Genomic DNA, 20052 nt, shown 5'->3' on the forward strand with positions numbered 1-20052 from the left:
CCTTCCACAGCAAATGAAAGAACAAGACCTGCCAAAGGGAAGCAGAGGCTGAAGGGGCTGAGTGGATTCAGATGGAAAGCAAGCAGTGTGGGGCCGAGAAAACTCCGACAACCAGAGTCTACTGCTATGGAATACAGGGTGGCCAGGGAAGTCCTCCCTAATAAGGTAACATTTAAGCAGAGAGCCGAAGGAGGTCAGGGAGTGTGCCATGGGGCACCTAGAGGAAGAGTGTTCCAGACACAGGAGCAGGAGCAGCAACTGCAGAGGCCCTGGGGCAGGCGTGTGCTCAGGTGCATGGGGAATGGAGGTGAGCGGTGTGGACAAGGTGACAAGTGGTGGCAGGTGAAATCAAAGGGTAACAGGGCCCACCCAGGTCACACAGGGCCTTGCAGTTCACAGAACTACAGTTTTTACTGTGAATGAGACCAGAGAGAAGAGGACTGACACGATGCATCATTCTTTCCATTAATTATCTCATTTAAAAACTGCAAGAGGACTAGGCATGATGGCCCATGCCTGTTGTCCCAGCACTTTGGAAGGCCAAGGTGGGAGGCTCACTTGAAACCAGGAGTTAGAGATCAGACTAAGAAACATACTAAGACCCTATTTATACAAAAAGTAAAGTAAAATAAAACTCACATCTTTATCATCCAGTATTATTTTCCCCATCCTCTGGATCAGGGTTTCTCAGCCTCAGCGACAAACATTTGTGGCTGGATAACTCCTTCTTGTTGGGAGTTGTGCTGTGCACTGTAGGATGTTTACCAGAACCCCTGGCCCTACCCACTAGATGCCAGCAGCATCCCCTCCCTCCCTACCCAGTGTGGCAACCCCAAATCTGCTGTCACTGTTGTCACTACACAATGACAAATTTCGATTTTTTAAATGTTTAAATTTTTCACTTTTGTGGGTACATAGCAGATACATATATTTATGGGGTACATGAGATGTTTTGATCCAGGCCTGCAATGTGAACTAATCACATCATGGAGAATAGGGCCTCCATCCCCTCAAACATTTATCCTTTGTGTTACAAACAATCCAATTACACTCTTTTCGTTATTTAAAAATGTACAATCATGGCCGGGCGCAGTGGTTCACGCCTGTAACCCCACTTTGGGAGGCCAAGACGGGAGGATCATGTGAGGTGAGGAGTTCAAGACCAGCCTGGCCACAGATTTCTTCCCAGAACCTCCAAACAAGAGCCCAGCCGGCAGGCTGTTTGATTTTGGCCTTGTGAGAGAGACCCGGAGCGGAGAAACCAGCAGAGCCAACAGGGATTCCTGACCTACAGAACTGAAACAATCAATTTTTTGTACTGACCAATAAATTTGCAGTAATTTGTTACAGTGGCAATAGGAAACACGCACTGCTGAATAAAGTTTGAGGTAAGAGTGGCTGAGGCTAACTGTCAAGGTCACGGGCAGTAAAAACAAATGCGAGAGATTTAACAAACGCTGAGGACTAGTAGGTTCCCATCCATCCAGTAATTATGCTCTTTCTCAGTTTCTTGTCTCAGGATAAATAGCTCCCTTTATGTTGGGGAAAAGGCTTTTGGGGTGCCTGTATAATTGGCCATAAAAATATGAGACAATAAGTTGTGGAAAGCCTTCTGATTGCCACGACGTTCCCATGCTCTGAGCGAGACCTACTGTCTTATCTACAAACGCTGTGTTCAAGGAGAAAGACACTCCTTTGAAGCACTGAAATGCGGCCAGACATGCAGGCTCCTAGTTAACCCCGCTCCCACTAGTTGCTCTCCGATAAGTTAAAGATATGCTGTATGAGCACAAAGAAGATTCATTTAAATCGCCACTACTATGACGCACTGCCTCCCTTTCACCGTTTCGCCCTGAACGTCCGCTTCTTAGATCTAAGTGACTGTACTCAATAAATAGTGTGGAGACCAGAACTTTGGGTCTTTTGCAGCCTCCATTTTGCAATTGGCCCCCTGGCCCCCACTCTTTATGCACTCTTAACCTGTCTCGTCTCATTCTTTCGTCGCCACCGGACTTTGGGTACCCTGCAGATGGTGTTGAGGCTGGTCCCCAACACTTTTACACCTACAGCTTTACCTGCTAAACTCCTAGTTATCACGCAATATCCAGTTAGTCCTTCACTGTCTCTTTAAAGCCTTCCAGACACCAACCCAACCAATTATCCCATCTTCTGAACTAAGGACACACATTTCTATGCGCGCACTCAAAAAACTATCAAACACCTAACAAACTCCCTAGGACATCGCAGAACAACTGGCATAACAAGTACCCTTAGGACCTTTCCATTGACCTGAAGTTCTGTGAATGCTTTTCTAATCTAATCGTATCCGTCTACTATCAAAACACTCTTACCTTGCACGACTATTTCCCTCCTGGGAGCTGTAAGGGGGCAATGTGGGCTAGTTTTCGGGATGACGGTTCTGAGAACCACGTCGAGCTCACGCTGCGCCTGTGGCTGCGATCCCGCCCCGGAGCAGGTGAGGAAGGCCAGCATCTCCGAATTGCCACGGGCGAGACTTCGGGAGAAATCGTCCCAGAGCGAATCCAGATCTGCGGCGGGGAAGTCGCCCTCGTCTCCTTCAGCATGACCGGGGTGCCCAGAGTCCCTCAGGGCCGCCGAGGCGGCTTCCCTCTGTGCCTCCTCTTGCTGGCACTGGCCCTGGGCCTCCTCAAGTTCGCAACATGCCATGCCCTGCTTGGGTTCTGATCGCAGCCTGGGACCCGTGTCCCCTCCGGGCGAACCCTGGCCGGGAACCGGACCCCGCTCCTTCTGCTCCGAGCCTGCGCTCGTCCCTGGGCCGCGGGCCTCGGCGCAGGGCAGGGCAGCGCTCCAGCGGGCCTCTAGGCGGGCACCGCAAAGCCGTTTGTTGGCCACCTGCGGCCTCTCCAGCCACACCTCCACCGCAGCCCAGAAGCCCCGGGGGAGCAGCGCGCCTGGGTCGCTGATGCCTGCTCTGCCCACCTCCGCCATGGCAGCCGGTAGGTGTACAGCCCTGGAAGCGGCGCGCCGAGATGACGCAGCCCGGTGGCGCGGCCCGTTGACGTCATGGAGGCGGGGTGCTGGGACCTGAAATGAGAAGGGCACGGCTGGAGCTCCTTTCCTGTGGACTGTGGAATGTGTGGATGAGGAATTTGACCTTTGTTTTATTCGCTGTGGATCCATCCAAGGGGCGTTGCTGCCTGATAGTAATATGATCTGAGCTGAGTTTTGAGAGAATTCTGGAAGTGGTATAGTTACAGAATCAAACGTCAGCCAGCCAGCGGGTCTGGAACGCATTGTTCTCAGTACTGATTATCGATAAAAGTCAGGGAGCCTAAGTTTGTGAGCGTTGAAGATGAATCCTCTTATGAAAGCTCACTTTTCTCCACTTGGGTTCTGGTTTGCTCTTAGTGCCAGCGTTACAGTCAGTGCCTTCCTAAATCTGAGCGCAGCCATGGCTGTTTCATAAGAATGATGTAACGTTGTCCTATGAGGGATGAAGGTCATCTGTCACCTACTGTAGCAGGAGAAGCGCAGACAAAACTCCTTAGACAGCAGATTAAAGAAGGAAGAGGTTTATTCCGGGAGCGTCGGCGGACTTGCGACTTAAGAGCCAAGCTTCCCCAAAAAGAAATTCTTGGCCTTTTTAAAGGCTTACAACTTTAAGGGGTCCACGTGAAAGGGTCGTGATAAATCAAGCAAGCGTGGGAAACATGACTGGGGGCTACATGCATCAGCTAACAACAGAAAGTTTTGCAGTGCTTTTTCATACAATGTCTGGAATTTACAGGTAACACAAGTAGTTTAGGTCAGGGATTGATGTTATTATTATTTTTTTTAACTCCTAGGGCCGGGTGGTGGTGCCAAGGTTGTCTGACTATCTTACTTTTGCTTCTTTCTAACTTTTTGCTTTCTCTCTTTCCTCCTGTCTTGTGAACTAGGCAAGGTGTGAAGGGAGGAGGGCAGCAGGAGTAGTAGTGGTCTCCTTTCTTATCCCCCCTCTTTGAGAATTTCACTAATTAGTGGGAGTTCTCACTTTTATTTTTACTTTCTGAGTCTCTTTGAGAGACAGAGTGATAGTGTTTTATGTAATACACTTACAATGAGGGTTTTAAATTCTCTTATAGCTGGAAACTATTTTCTAAATAAAGACCTAGGATCAAACCTGTGTTAAACCTGTACAGGCATATGTGCCAACTTTGTCATTTCCTAAGCAGGTTACTTCTTTTACTGGGCCTTAAAAGCTTTTTCCCTAGCAAGCAACACAGTATTTCTTAATAATAGAAGTTTTTAAGAGCCAGATGCTTGAACTTGGCGTCTGCTTAGGGAAAGAGTTAAAGTTATCTTGAGGCATTAACTCTTTTGCTTCTCAAGGCCATTGGTCTCTCATATTAGCCTTTTTATGAACATAACATGAAGAAACGTCTAGGCTGCCGGCAATGTTTTCAGCCAGCTGAGCAAATAGGTTTTATTTATTTGTTTTTTTTATTATCATTTTTTTTGCTAAAGGAGGAGGCTCTGGTAACTTCTGGTTTATATGTTTAAAGACTAATTTAAAGACTTGGAATTGTTGCTGGGCTGGACAGGTCTGGGTTTCCTGACTAGTATGTGTACAGTGGGGACACCTTATATAGGTGTTTCTTGTAGCATGGTTATGGGGGGTAACAACAACAAAACAATGTACAGCATATTTATATGCAGCAAGGACGAAAGAGGTCCTTACCTGGGAAAAAGGTTGAATGCAGTGACAGAACAATAGGAAAACAGTATTACAGGAAAACTATTAGTCTTAAGATTTTTAACTACAGTTACTTGCTCGATGAGTCCTCAGGCTTCGGCCGAGCACAGACTAGTCAGCTGCTGGTGTGTGACTAGAGCTAGGCTTGTTGTTTCCTCAAGCTTCAGCCGTGTGTAGACTGGTCAGCCTCCGGAGTGATCAGAGCAGGGCTGTCGTCCCAGCAGCAGCTTGGTCTCGTCTCAGGATCAGCCAGGTTGGATGATCTGCATCCTGCTGGCTGGTCTACTTGTCCTAACCTGCCAGTGTTAACTGACTGTGATGGATCTAAGACACAACACCTGCAACTTTAACAGCAGTGGGAGTGGACAAGATTACAGTATAGGGCCCATCCTATATGGGTCCTAGAAAAATTAGATTTTACTCTCTAACTTAAACAGAGTCACTAGATTTAAAGGGGTGTCAGGCTTATAGGCATTTTTATGTATTTAATTATAAACACTTTGAATGGCTATTTCTAAAGTCTGCATTTGCTTTCTTTCTTTCTTTTTTTTTTTTTTTTTTTTTGAGACGGAGTCTCGCTGCGTTGCCCAGGCTGGAATGCAGTGGCCAGGTCACAGCTCACTGCAAGCTCCGCCTCCCGGGTTTACGCCACTCTCCTGCCTCAGCCTCCTGAGTAGCTGGGACTACAGGCGCCCGCCACCTCTCCTGGCTAGTTTTTTGTATTTTTTAGTAGAGACGGGGTTTCACCATGTTAACCAGGATGGTCTCGATCTCCCGACCTCGTGATCCGCCCGTCTCGGCCTCCCAAAGTGCTGGGATTACAGGCTTGAGCCACCACGCCCGGCCTGCATTTGCTTTCTTAAGTTTAATTCCTTTAGTTCTTGGAGGTCACCTTTAATTTGACCTATGATTTGGGGGTGGCCGACCGAAAAAAATCTTATAGGGCAAATACCTAGTTTGTTTGGTGGGGGTGCATCTGACTCGGAGGAGGATCATAGGCAAAATCCTGATTTTATCTTAAATGAATTTCCTGGCAATATTTTTTCAGTAGCTGCTCGAGCATCCAGTTCGTATGTTCCACCTTTTCGTGAACTTTGCTTCCAATAGGCTGTGTGTAACTTCCATTTTATTTTTAACAGTCTTGTTAAATCTTGCACTATTTCTGGTACAAAGGCTGGCCTGTTGTCTGACTTTAAAGTTAGAGGCAGTCTAAACCTGGGGATAATGTCTTTTAACAGTACTTTAGTCACTTCTTGTACTTTTTCTGTCCTGGTGGGGAAAACTTGAACTTACCCTGATGTAGCAATAGCCTCCAGCACGGGGCAGTTCTGTGAAGTCTGTAAGCAAGTTTTCACAAGGAATGGCTCTTTCTCCTGTTTAAGTTTCTTAGAGGAGGGGTTCTTTTTCTTCCCTCCCTTTGTAACTCTATCTAGTGGCTTAGCCATCAGTGAGAAATTAGAATCCAGATGTGGCAGAATCCTGCTGCTTTTAACTTCTAATGTGACCAGGGCCTCCTGGGAACCTAATGAGAAGGTGCCTAGTCTGCCCTAGTCTTTACATTCTTTAGCTCCTGCCAGCCTGATCAGATCAGTATTTGGTTCCTCCAAGGTGCAGCAGTCCTTGGCTGATGGCCTCTTTGTCTTGCAGCCTTGGCTCTTTCCTTTATTGCCTTCTGAACAGTCACCCTTCTAGTGTCCCTTCTTTTTGCATCTCGCACATTATTTTCTCTCTAGCTTTGTCTGGCTCTTGAATCCTTGCCTAACGTCTACATCTGCGCCCACGTCCTCTCACATTGCTAATCTCTCTTTATAAGAGCTGTTGCTAACAGATTGGCTTTTTTTCTGAAGTCTTTTTCTTTTTCCTTCCTAAGTTCTCCTGCTCCTATGGCCAACTGGCAGGGCTGGGCAATGGCATGGGCACTGCTGTCTGTCTCTCCCGTTTTCTTCTGATTCTCTTTTTTACACTTAGTTTTAGTCTTTTTGTTTTGCTCTTCTCTTGGCGCTGGTCTCTAGCCTCCTCTTTTTTTCTAGATAGCGCTGGGCTGGGGAGAGGGATTTAACCTTTGGCGTGCCTACCTGCCACGCTTGTTGCTTTTGCTCTTTCCTGTTTTGTTCCTTGGTCACAGTTAATATACACCTTGGTGGCCAGTTTTATAGACTGGGTGATATTCATGCCTGCAGCTTCTGCTTGATGTTACCCTGGGCTTTCTTTGCAAATGAAGTATTCACTATATGCTGATTTTGATTTGATTTTATTTTATTTTATTTTATTTTATTTTATTTTGAGACAGAGTCTCGCTCTGTTGCCCAGGCTAGAGTGCAGTGGCACAATCTCTACCTCCCAGGTTCATGTCATTCTCCTGCCTCAGCCTCCCGAGTAGCTAGAACTACAGGCACCTGCCACCACGCCTGGCTAATTTTTGTGTGTTTTGTTAGTAGAAACGGGGTCTCACCGTGTTAGCCAGGATGGTCTCAATCTCCTGACCTTGTGATCTGCCTGCCTCGGCCTCCCAAAATGCTGGGATTATAGGCGTGAGCCACCAGCCTCAGGGTTAAATGGGTTGTAAAGCCAGAATGCTTTACAGAGTCTCTTATAAAACTGACTTAGGTTCTTGTCAGCTCCTTGAAGCGCTTCTGAAATCCTTTTTATATTAATTGCTTTTTTCTACCAACTCTCAGCCTCTGCAGAAGTGCCTCTTGGTACCGCTGCAAACGCTGAGGCTGAGTTGCATTCTCTGGGTCTTTTCCCCCCCTTTTCCTAGAGTTTAACAGGCCCTTTTTATATATATATAATTCTCCATGCACTTGGAGGGTGAAACAGGCATTATACCGAGAGTCAGTGTAAATGTTTACAGTCCTACCTTCACTGAGTCCTAAGGCCCGAATTAAAGCAATGAGCTCAGCTTAACGACAGTGTCCAGGGTTATCACCACGTATCCTGCACGTCTCTGTCCTTGTGGGCTGCTGAAGCTGCTCCTGTCTGCAGGTAGCTTCCAGTCTACCGATGCCCAGGGCTGGCCCCGGAGGGCGGGTCTGCCTGAGCCCAACACCTCTACACAGCCACGTCGACGGGGCTCTAGCTGCCGGGAGCAAGGTGGTGGGTTCAGGGTGTTTCCAGTTTAGTAGATCAATGGTTGAAAAGCGCTGAGAGATGAAAGTCTGCCACCCCACCCCCCGATGTGGGCTTGGTCATTATAATAGACAGGTCCCCGCGTCTCCCTGAGAGGCATCTGCATAGCTCGAGCAAGACCAGATCTGAGAGGGTCCACTTGTCCACTTGACTATCTTGACTTCCTTACTTGGCCTCTCGAGACTCCGATCCTCCCCTTCTAGGTGAAACCTGGGGCGTATTAGCTCCTGAATCTCATTTCTTGGGGGGCTGTTGGCCTTGCTAAAGGAGGGTAAGCTGGGACATATGGAGAAAGAATTTCTGTTATCTCTGGTGGCTCCTGCAAAACTGGCTTCTCTTGCTGTTTCTAGGACTCCCTTGTTTAACTCTGTGTCTGCTGGCGAAGCTGCTCTTACTTTCACTTTTAGCTTTTTTGCACTAAGCTGTTAAACAGGGCTAAATTTATGCCGATTTTTGTCTATATTATATTTAACCACGAATCAATATAAAGGAATTGATCTAGGTACACTGGCTGTCCTCCAACCCCTGTCACCACCTTAAATACATGGCCAGTTGTTCCCTGTCTATAGTTCCTTCGGTGGGCCATCCAACACCAAAAGAGGGCAATTCTAATTCACACAGAGTTCTTAACCTCTGGGGGGTTAACTTAACTCTGTAATCCTCTGCAAAACCTTTCTTAAGGTTCTGTAACATGCATTTTAATAGAGTAAGTTTTGGTGATTTAATGACTTTCCTTTTATTTTTCTTCTCGAAATTTTTTTTTTTTTTTTTTTTTTTTTTTTTTTTTTGAGACGGAGTCTCGCTGTGTCACCCAGGCTGGAGTGCAGTGGCCCGATCTCAGCTCACTGCAAGCTCCGCCTCCCGGGTTTACGCCATTCTCCTGCCTCAGCCTCCGAGTAGCTGGGACTACAGGCGCCCGCCACCTCGCCCGGCTAGTTTTTTGTATTTTTAGTAGAGACGGGGTTTCACCATGTTAGCCAGGATGGTCTCGATCTCCTGACTTCGTGATCCACCCGCCTCGGCCTCCCAAAGTACTGGGATTACAGGCTTGAGCCACCGCGCCCGGCCTCGAAATTTTTTTTTAACACAGTTTCTAGCGGAGTGGGCTTACTTTGTGTTGGACCTATTTTTCTCTCGAGACAAAACAACATTCACACTACAAGAAGGAAAGGGTAAAAGGTTACTCACTCGTGTAATTCACACTAAATCAAAATCAAAACTAAAACCAAAGTGTCATTAAAGGCATTCGTCAAGCAATTTAAACCAAGTCAAAATCAGAACCAAAACCAAAGTGCCAATAAAGGCACGCCTGTTTATCAAACAATTCAAGTCAAGTCAGAAACAAAAACCGAAGTGCCGGTACAGGAATGCCGTGGGTGATCAGGCCATGCTTCCACTCAAATGGAGTGGGCAAGCTCCAGAGACCAGTCTTACCAAGTTTCAGATATCCAGACTTAGGAAAGTGCCAGTTCCTTCCCAGTGTTCAGCCACTGTGTTGATCCTTTGCCGGGGCCTGCCATGCACTGCTGTGACGAGGCGTTCCACTGGGGCAAATGCCTACCCGACAGCACTCTCAGGATCTGCATCGCTCAAACTGGCCAGAGTCCCCCACAGGGATGCTCTACAGGGCAGGCATAAGCTGCTTAAGGGGCTGCCTTGAACATCCGTTAATCACCTCGCTTCCCAGTCAGGGAACCAAGAATTATAGCAGGACGAGCAGCAGACAAAATTCCTCAGACACTGGATTAAAGAAGGAAGAGATTTATTCGGCCGGGAGCATTGGCAGACTTGTGGCTTAAGAGCCAAGCTCCCTGAAAAAGAAATTCTTGGCCTTTTTAAAGGCAACTTTAAGGGGTTCACGTGAAAGGGTTGTGATAAATCAAGCAAGCGTGGGAAACGTGACTGGGGGCTACATGCATCAGCTAACAGAACAGAGAGTTTTGCAATGCTTTTTCATACAGTGTCTGGAATTTACAGATAACACAAATAGTTTAGGTCAGGGTTTGATGTTATTATTTTTTTAACTCCTAGGTGGTGCCAAGGTTGTCTGGCTATTTATCTTACTTTTGTTTCTTTCTAACTTACTGCTTTCTCTCTTTCCTCCTGTCTTGTGAACTAGGCAAGGTGTGAGGGGAGGAGGGCAGCAAGAGTAGTAGAGGTCTCCTTCCTTACTACGTGTCCCCAGGAGGAACAAAGAAGGTTGGATACTGCCAATTTAGTCCAACATCATCAGCAGCTGGTCTGCAGAATCTCTAGCGAAATCCAAAAACCTCTAATATTCTTAATTATTTTTGTACATTAATCCCTCCATTGGGAATTTGCCATTCCCTAAAGGATCTCTGTCGGAGTCAGATAAGTGAAAAAATAATTCAAATCATGTGTTTTATTAGAGAGAAAAGCACAGACCAAATGTCGGTAGAATTAAGTAAAAGGCAAATGAGATATATCCTTGCAGACACACCTGCTCACCCTAGCCCATTCAGTGTTTGATCACATACAGTAATGGATTTTTATGCTGTCTTAGTTTTCCAGGGCAGTTTGGTGGCTTAAAACAACACTCATTTATTCTCTCATAGTTCTAAAGGCTCTGAGAATCCATTCGTCTCTCCTAGTTTGTGGTGGTTGCCAGCAATCATTGGCATTCCTTGACCTATGCCTCCAGCGCTTCAATCTCTGCCTCCGTGGTTACGTGGTGTTCTTGTTTCTCCGAATCTCTTTTCTTTTTCTAATAAGGGCAACATTCATATTGGATTAGGGCCAACCCTAATCCAGTAGGACCTCATAGTGAATGATTGCTGAATAAAACAGTGACGGAGATGAGGGAGTGTGTCAGGAGAATGGTGCAGACGGCAGAACTATCTCAACTGTTTCCCTGTGGGGAAGCAGGCCCTAGCCAGAGGCTGCTGGGTATAGGGAGCAGGGAGAAAGCTGTAGATACCCAGGCTTAGGCCAAGGACCCACTGCCTGGTGCTGGAAATGGTGTCTACATAGCACTGTCCTATAGGACTTTCTGTGATAATGGCAATGTTCTATGTCTGCACTGTCCAATAAAGTAGTTACTTTTGGCTACTGACCCGCACTTGAGTGCAGCTAGTGCAACTAGGCAACTGATTAAATTAGATTTATGGGAAATTGAATTTATTTAACTGATAGCCACATGAGGCTAGGGGCTACTGTTGAACAATACAGCACTAGAGACATTCACATGGGACCGCTAAAGCCTCTCCATTCTGAGTCGTCAGCGTGTAAGTGCTGGAAGCTGACTGGAACTCGAGAAGCAGCAGTGAAGGCTCCAGCTGGAAGGCCCTGGCTGCTCTGAGCGCCCTGAGTGGCAGCTCTGGTGTGCTGATCAGAATGACGGCTCCAGTCGCTTCGCAGCAGCCCCCATTACCTTCCAGGGCCTCAGCCAGAAACTCACCTGATGCCAAGACCTTAACAGCATAGAAACCCTTTAAATTGAATATGTTGAGTTTGTAATTAAAAAAAATTCAGGCCAGGCAGGGTGGCTCACACCTGTAATCCCAGCACTTTGGGAGGCCGAGGTGGGTGGATCACGAGGTCAGGAGATCAAGACTATCCTGGCTAACATGGTGAAACGCCGTCTGTACTAAAAATACAAAAAATTAGCCAGGCGTGGTGGTGGATGCCTGTCATCTCAGCTACTCGGGAGGCTGAGGCAGGAGAATGGCGTGAACCCAGGAGGCGGAACTTGCAGTGAGCCAAGATGGCACCACTGCACTCCAGTCTGGGCAACAGAGCAAGACTCCATCTCGAAAAACAAAAAATTTCATTGGCTTATGCTGGTAACATTTGCCGTAGGGACAGCCGTTTGTATGTGCATCTTTTACAAAACCGCATTTATGTTCCACAACTCTTTCCCCACACCATTCTCAGCTGCCTACCACTTAATGTGGTATGACTAGGGGAAGTGAGGTGGCTGCTGGGTGGTGGTGACCATGGCTGAGCTGTGACGGGTCATTCTTGGTGTCGAATCATCACAACCCATTCCCTTCCCAAGGACCTGGTGACTTCTTCCAGCCACTCTTTTGGGAATGTGGAACCAGCCAGGGAGGTGGTGGTGGGAAAGACAGAAGGGATAAAGGCAGACAAATGACCAGAGGGTGGGAGGCAACTTTAGTTTTAACCATGCGTGCAAATAACCACAATGGCCAATGGCAGTCAATAGCACCAAGGTCTAAAACTGAGCAGGGAATGGGTGTGCCGAAGGGAGCAGAGTGGGACAGAAGTCAAGATAAATAAGAGAGGGGGTGGGTGGGGCCCTATGGCAGTTCTCCCATGGGTCGTTGTCCACTGAGTTACTGATGACACTCATCCTACCCCTGCTGTTCACACTAGGGGTCCATGTGCAGCTCCTGGCCGTTTCACCCAGAAATAGCTAACAAACATGTATAAAGAAAGGCAAATTCCCCTATTTTTTTCCCCAAAGTTGCTCCCTTTGTGCCAGTCCCAGTGGCTTCTCCATCCACCCAGGTCCCAGCAATACAACCGAGCATAGCATGACCCCTTCCTCTCTTCCTACCTCCCCACCACACTGACTCACAGAGAGGCCCGTGTTCCCTGTCAGATGCAGGTCAGCAGTGTCCTCAGGCCCAGGAGAGGAGCACAGGAGTGCTACAGGGTGAGCAGGCAAACACCAGAAGGTGGCCCCAAGGTGAAGCCATGGTCGAAGCTGAGAACTACAGTCTTACCTGCAGACGTCAATCTGGGAAACTAAATGGAGAGAGTGAAGAGTGCCACAGGCCAGCCCTGACAAGCCAGAGGGTAGAGGCAGACAAGTGTGAGAAGAGGAGGATGAAAAGGGAGAAGCAGAGAAGGGAGGGGAGCCTGAGGACCTGACCAAGGCTGGAAACCTGTGCTTTGTTTTCTCCATGTCATTTTGTGATGATGCCCTAACTTAAATAAAACCAGTAACATAAAGTCACTCAGCTCCCTCTCCAGCCTCCGACTCCACCAATATGGCCTTATCTCAGGCCCTTGTCTCTTACCTGTACTGACCACCAGATGCCCTGAGCTCTTCCCCTTTAGCCTGCCTTCCAGTGTCTACCTAGAAATGGCTTCCCTCTCCCTCTCACTCCTGCAGTGGACCCAAATCGTTTCCCAGTGGGAAGATATTTTTATTTTTTGAGATGGAGTTTCACTCTTGTCTCCCAGGCTGGAGTGCAATGGTGCTATCTTGGCTCACTACAACCTCCACCTCCTGGGTTCAAGCGATTCTGCTGCCTCAGCCTCCCAAGTAGCTGGGATTACAGGCGCCCGCCACCATGCCCAGCTAATTTTTGTATTTTTAGTAGAGATAGGGTTTCACCATGTTGGCCAGGCTGGTCTTGAACTCCTGACCTCAAGTGATCTGCCCACCTTGGCCTCCCAAAGTGCTAGGATTACAGGTGTGCACCACCACGCCCAGCCGGAAGATGTTTTTCTAATGTCAGTATCACACGTGAACCTAATTTATTAGTAGTTGTAATTTTGGCAGAAATTGTGACCTACAGGAGGTGTGAGTTCTGCAATAAATGGTTATTTTATTACTCTCAACAGTATCTCCAAACATTTGAAAAACAGTGGCGTGTATTTTTATTAGACCATGATGTCTTTGTCTTCAGGCAATCCTAGTTGCTCCTGAGGATTCAGGGACCTTTGCAACAACACAACAGAGCCCTGGCTGGGAAGGCTGGTCTGGATTAAGGATCACTTCTGACTGCTTAGCAGGGTACCTGCCAGGCCTGAAATGATCGTTCAGTCCCTTCCTCCTGCTTTTGCAATCGGATGCTCCCACTGATACCCATAATTATAATTATAGGTCTGTTTTAAATAAGAGTAATAACTGTGAAGAAAAATGTTGCCATGGAATCAAGGTGAAGGTATTTCAGAGTAGAACAGAAGTAGACAATTTTCCAAACATGAGCTGAGTATCCCCACCCAGATGTCCTGCCAACATCTTAAACTTGACACACATTTAAAATTGTACTTATCTTTCTCCTCCCCATAACTGAGCTGCGCTGCCCATCTTTTAGTTCCCTGTAAATGCAAACCTTTGGATTTATTTTTCCTTGTTGTGCTTTTTTCACTTTTTTTTTGTGTTTTGTTTTGTTTTGTTTTAAACACAGAGTTTCACTATGTTGCCCAGGCTAGACTCAAACTCCTGGGCTCAAGTGATTCTCCCGCCTCAGCCTCACAAGTAGTTGGGACTGCAGATGAGAGAGCCATGGCGCACAACGCCTGGCTTTTCCTTGTTCTTAAATGGCGAGTTACTAAGTCTAGTTGATTCTGTCTCTGTAAATTTCATAGGAGGTGTGTGTGTGTCTTAGTTTGGATCTCCCCAAACAGACGTTGAGACAAGGATTTGGCTGCAGGTAATTGAATATGGAGCTGATCTCAGAGTGCATGAGTGAGGCAGTGGAAGTGTGAGACAAAGAAAAACAAGTAAAGGGTGGGTGATTGAGCTGGTTACTGCTCTGGTCAACGAGGGCCCACTTCCACTAGTGGCTCTCTGAGGAACTCTGTAGAACCACGGTTCTCAAACTTCAGCAAGCCCTTGGGCATGCCGGATCTTGCTATGTTGCCCAGGCTGGTCTCAAACTCCTGGCCTCAAGCGATCCTCCCGCTTCGGCCTCCAAAAGCGCTGGGATTACAGGTGTGAGCCATCACGTAGTGCCTGTTGATTAATTTGAAAATGCCGTGCCCCAGACTGGGGGTCCTCATCCAGTAGCCTTGGAGTGGGCCCCAGGAAGGGCCGGGGTGTGAACTGCATCTCAGAACTACGGCGCTCCGAGAGGGCAGCGACTCGCCAGAGTCGGTCAGCCAGGGGTTGCCTAAAGGCGGAGAAACCAAGAGTGCCCGGAGCGCCTAGGCGAAGCTTCCTGGTTCCCGGCCCTGCCCGGGTGGCAGCGGCGTCCACGTTTCCCGGGCGACGGAGGTGGCGCGGCACGATGACGTCAGGGCGTCCGCGTCCCCGGTCCCGCCCATGGGACGGACGGAGGCCGAGAGGCACTGCGCGACAGCAGTGGGGCCAGGCTGGAGACCTCAGCGCTGCGCGGGCAGCTAGTCCTCATCTTGCCGGGTTGGTCGCGGCCCGACAGGCATCCCCTGAGCGCCTATTGCGTGAGTTGGACCGTGCAAAGCAGCGGGGACTGGCGAGCCCGAAGGTAGAGGCTGCGTTAGCCCCCGGGGCGCGGTCGCGGCGGGTCGGGAGAGGGGGCACCGCACATGCCAGGCCCTGGGGCGTGGGAGCTGTGCGGATTGGCGGGTGGCGGGGCCAGGGTTACACAGAGCAGGGGCCGGGAGTGCAGGTGGCCCACGTGCTGGGCGTTCGGAGGGCTTTGCACATTGAACTGGGCAGCTGTTCAGGAAAGGGAGAGTGATCCGCACCACAGAGAGAAGAGTGGTGGAGGCTGTTGCCAGAATAGTGATCTTGAAGCCCCCACTTCCATGCCAGAAGCTGCTCGGAGCCTCTCATATGAATGACAGCAGCCTAGATGGTAGACCCTGGGCACTAGGCAGGCGTCACTGTATTTGGAATGCAGCAGCCCAGACAGTAGACCCTGGGCACTAGCCAGACCTCACCGTATTTGGAATGTAGCAGCCCACACAGTAGACCCTGTCTAGACGCTGGGCACTATCCAGGCATAGTTATTGGTGGGTCTTTGCTCCCAGAGCTCCCAAGGTGGTGGCGGGCGGCTCCCAAGGTGGCGGCAAGCCTCTTGCTCTCTGACTTGGGGCTCTTGGCCTCAGGGATTCCAAGCAATGGAACCTTGGGCCATGCAGTGAGTGTTATAACTTTATGAGAAGCTGTGCGTCACGGAAGAGAACCATGGAACCCAGTGACTAGTGTTCAGCTCGATTAGGAGGAACCCAGGCACTTAGCCACGCAGGAACAGTGGCGAGCCTCTAGCCTGGGAGCGGTAATGGGTGCCTCGCTGGATCAGAGCGCAGCGGACACCCTGCTGGATCCCGAGGGGTGGAAGTCAGCGGCGGGTCTGCAACAGCCGCCATCAGCAGTGGTGGGTGGCAAGCGAAAGCTCAGTTCAAGCCCGAACAAACACGGACCAGAAGACTGTGCAGTTGCAAGATTTAATAAAGTGAAAACAGAGCTCCCTGTACAATGGGAGAGGACCCAAAGGGGGTTGCCTGATTCGTCCTGAATGCCTGGGTTTATATCCTGATCGTTGTCCCTCCCCCTGTGCTCTCAGGTGATAGATGATCAGATTATTTCTTTACCTCCTGTTGTTAGCGTCACTGGTATTTTAGTGAGCTCTCTTTACTACCTGATTGATTGGGTATGAGCTGAGTTACAAGCCCCATGTTTAAAGGTGAGTGTGGTCACCTTCCCCAGCTAGGCTTAGGAATTCTTAGTTGGCCTAGGAAATCAGCTAGTCTTGTCTCTTAGTGCCCCTCTCAACAGGAAAACCCAAGTGCCGTTAGGGAGGTTGGGTGACGACCACTCTAACTGCTTCCTGTTGAATTGAGGCGTAGTAGGGGTTGTGTAGTAGGGGTTGTGCCGTTGAGATATCCTCAGGAGGGGTGCCTTCGATGTCATCAACATCGGAGCGTGGGCTAGCAGGCCGGTCCGTGGGTCCGTTGTAGATCTTAGGCATGGACTGCATTTGGGGCTCCATTTGAAGAACCATTTGTAGTTTTACAGCTTTGATTTCTGAAAGAGACAAATTTAACAAGGAAGTTAAAGATACAGGGATTGAAATGTATGGCCTGAAGTGCAGGGGCATATAGGTGTGGGCGGTGAAAGTGGGGTTTCCTTTAGAAAAACTCCTGTATGATGGGGCATCAGTATTTCTGGGAAGCCACATTCTCCATAGAAACTCTTGGTAAGGGGAGCTGGTAGTACAGTGGCATGGCCCTGAATGGTCAAGCATACCTGGCGCTCTGTGAGGGTGATGGCATGGGCTAGCGATTGCCCCGGGTACCCTCAGTCCTGCTGCTGGATCATCTGGTTAGTGGCTTCTGACTGAGAGGACCTTCGTCCCCTGGGGCAATGGGTCTTCCAGTGATTTCCTTGACATAAGGGGCATGGATGAGGGGGCGGCTTATTTCTATTCAGACAGTCTTTCTTAAAGTGTCCTTGTAGACCGCACTGCAAGCAAGCCCTATTAGGCATTCAATTTGCCCAGCCTTTCCCCTTTCCAGAGCCTCCAAAGTCTCCTCCCCTAATTTCTACCCAGCTTACCTCCCCCACTGCGATACAATCTCCAAGCCTTGGTTCCTTGGTCAGGGCCTCAACTGATGACCCAGTACTTTAACAACAGGAACTATGTCTACGACAACACAATAGATCAGGATGAAAGCAGTTGAGTAAATTAAAGCGAGGTGCATATTCCTATAGTAGCAAATGGGGGCAAACGTCCGCTAGCCTGAGGGCCCATTTGTCCAGTTCCGCCTGCTCCTCCTGATCTCTTGTAAAAAAAAAACCGAGGTTGCCTAGTTCAGTAGGGTTTGCCTGCTCCTCGTGATCTCTATTTAAAAAAAAACTATGGTTGCCAAGTTCAATAGGGTTTGTAAGTTTTACTCTGGCCTAAGATGGAGTTTTGAAGTTTTTTTCCTGATGTCTGCATTACACTGTTTAACTGACAACAAGGTGGTATTGGAGTGTTACAGGGTCACGGAGAAGACCTTCAATTATCAATTATAGGTTTTTAATTTACCCTGGCTTTTAAAGGAATGGGGTGCACTGTTTTTTTCTTAACTACTTGTATATCTCTCTCTTCCTTTCTCTCTTTTACTTTTCGTCTCTCTCTTTCTCTCTCTGACTTTCTGCCCTTCTCTTTTCCCCCTCTGTCTCTTTCTCTCTCTTCTCTCTCTCTATTTCTCTTTCCCTCTCTTTTTCTCTCTTGGTAGATGGATTTTGGGAACACAGCGGAAGTACATTCGCTCGTTGCCCCATTTGCCACTATAGGAACATGTGCCTCCCTTTTTTTTTTTTGTTTTTAAATTTAAGTTCTAGGGTACGTGTGCACAACGTGCAGGTTTGTTACATAGGTATACATGTGCCATGTTGGTGTGCTGCACCCATTAACTCGTCATTTACATTAGGTATATCTCCTAATGCTATCCCTCCCCCCTCCCCGTGCCTCCCTTTAATTTACTCAATTCGCTTTCATCCTGATCTGTTGTGTTGTTGTAGACATAGTTCCAGTTGTTAAAGTACTGGGTCATCAGTTCTAAGGCCCTGGCCAAGGAGCTAAGGCTTAGAGATTGTATTGCAGTGGGGGAGGTAAGCGGGGTAGAAACTGGGGGAGGAGAGCATCTTACACAACGGGAGAGCAATCCTCCTAGCCATTTACAAACTTGGGGCCCTGGCAACAGTGGTAGGTCCCACATAACTGCCCACGTCGAGAGCTGTATACCTAAATTGGGAGGGACGCCAGGGACAAGACTGTCTGGGTTCATACCCTAGGTGCCTGAGGACACAGCGTAGAGCTTCCTTAGATCCCTTTGGAGATACAACTTGCTTTAATACTTGGGAGAGGAAGTGAAAGTCTGAAGCATTAGTACCTAGGAGAGATCAGAGGAAGTAGATTCAGAGGTAAGGAGAATTTTGGGGGCTACACTTTCAAGAAAGTCGTGGTCGGGACGCAGGAGGTATGGGTCAGAGGAGAGAGAGGGCGCGCGCATGGGCCACTGTTGAGTAGAGACTTCTGGCTGTGCCGTGATCTGGACCTGCCAATGCCGGGAGTTTGGGGTGACAGCCTCTAGTCAGCCCATGGCTTCCCCAAGAAAATTGTGGAAGTGGAAGCTGGTTCCAGCAGACCAATGCTCAACCCAGAAGGGTTGGGGGTTGTTAGAAAGCCTTTTCCCAGAAAGCCTCACACCTGAGTCTTAAGTCCGGCGGCCACGCTAATCGTTTTTAACCGGCCGGCCGGTGCCCAATACTTTCCTCCGATTCTAAGGAAGGATAGGACAGAAGAGCAAGCCAGACTCAGGCTCCAGCACCGCAGGCTGTTTCAGCTCAAAGGACTCAAAAGTTCCTCTTTCCTCTAGGCCTTAAAGAGTGAAGGTGGGGGGCCCACGCCCAGGACTCAGCCAGACCTGGGTTCACTAGCCATTCCCTTCAATACCTTCATCAGCCAAGCCACTTGGAAAAGGACCCAGTCTATCCAGAAAATTCCAGAACGGTTATTTGGTCAAGAGAGCTGAGTTTGAGAGGCCTGCTGTGTTAGCGGGAAGCCAGGTGTCTATATGTCGAGGGGAAATCAGGGCAGAAGCCTGTGCCAGAGGTCCTGTGTCCAGGTGGGCCGGCGGCAGTGGGTGGGGATGTGAGGCACCATCGTGTGTGGCCAGAGTGGACTAGCTGGCACTGGCTGGATTCCAGAGGGAATGCTTCCTGACCCTGGGTTTAGTGAGCCTTGGGGATGGGTCTGGATGTCCAGCGTGCTCCCGAGAGGGCACAGTGCTCTCAGGCAAGGCCGTGCAACAGAAAGCAAGGCCTCCGACGAACCCTCTGCGCTGTGTGCCTGGTGATCCCCCAGCTGTGCCTGGCTGTCTTCTGTGTCCTTGGCATCTGTGTTCAGGAGTGGATGAGGGAATTCTTCTTGCCTTTTCTTTTGGGAAAATGATGCTAGCCATTCACAGGGTGATTCTCTTTTGCTGTCCTTTTGGATTTCGAGTTTACTTTTCTCCAACTTGTAAGGTGTTGCCGGCTCTCCTGTTGGTGGGGGTGATTTGAACCCACAGATGGGAGCGCATGGATTCAGGCTGCATGTTTTGTGCAGGCTCTCGTCACACGATGGCACCCACTGTAGAAGGAGGTGACGCAGCTCTGCTCCCAGAATTCCCCAGGGGACCCCTGGACGCCTACCGGGCAAGAGCATCCTTCAGCTGGAAGGAGCTGGCGCTGTTCACGGAAGGGGAGGACATGCTCCGCTTTAAGGTGAGGTGTGCGGTTGCGTGCAGCTTGTCTTTTTTCCCGGTGGGGTCTTAATTCATTAGCACAATGGAATTTCTGGCTCTTACAGCTCCCCCTCTGCTGGGTGAGGCTCATCCCAGGCAGCGCAGCCGCTCTCCTTTCTGCACCCCAGGATAGGCCTCAGGGAACCAATGAGGAGTCTGGAAATGAACATGGATTGTTGATGTTTCTTAAGCCTGCAGCCCTCTAGTCTGTTGGGAATGATAGTTGTATCTCTGTCTGGGTGTCTCTTAAGTCAGACAGCATCCCATGAAGCCTGTGACCTGGAGGT

The 20052-nt window shown here is 48.9% G+C and overlaps 2 protein-coding genes across 28 annotated transcripts in view; one reads left to right on the top strand and one right to left on the bottom strand.

Annotated features, from left to right (window-relative positions):
- The window catches only part of TRMT44 (tRNA methyltransferase 44 homolog), a 61604-nt gene extending 58588 nt beyond the window's left edge, over window positions 1-3016 (bottom strand). For all 23 annotated transcript variants that reach the window (XR_012434598.1, XR_012434596.1, XR_001490602.4 and 20 more), the window contains exon 1: window positions 2352-3016. Coding sequence is in view for 8 of the 23 variants with exons in the window: in XM_074039335.1 (XP_073895436.1) it covers window positions 2352-2970 (619 nt within the window). In the remaining 15 variants the exon portion in view is untranslated. The remainder of the gene's footprint in view (window positions 1-2351) is intronic.
- Window positions 3017-3036: 20 nt separating this feature from the next.
- The window catches only part of ACOX3 (acyl-CoA oxidase 3, pristanoyl), a 67253-nt gene continuing 50237 nt past the window's right edge, over window positions 3037-20052 (top strand). For 3 of the 5 annotated variants that reach the window (XR_012434599.1, XM_045392069.3, XM_074039350.1), the window contains exons 1-2: window positions 14840-15009; window positions 19588-19745. Coding sequence is in view for 3 of the 5 variants with exons in the window: in XM_045392069.3 (XP_045248004.2) it covers window positions 19602-19745 (144 nt within the window). In the remaining 2 variants the exon portion in view is untranslated. Of the gene's footprint in view, window positions 3770-14839; window positions 15010-19587; window positions 19746-20052 lie in introns of those variants that run through there. The other 2 variants (XR_012434600.1, XM_045392070.3) reach the window with 1 other exon arrangement.

The sequence above is a fragment of the Macaca fascicularis genome, chromosome 5, assembly GCF_037993035.2.
Source record: "Macaca fascicularis isolate 582-1 chromosome 5, T2T-MFA8v1.1".
Taxonomy (NCBI): Eukaryota; Metazoa; Chordata; class Mammalia; order Primates; family Cercopithecidae; genus Macaca; species Macaca fascicularis.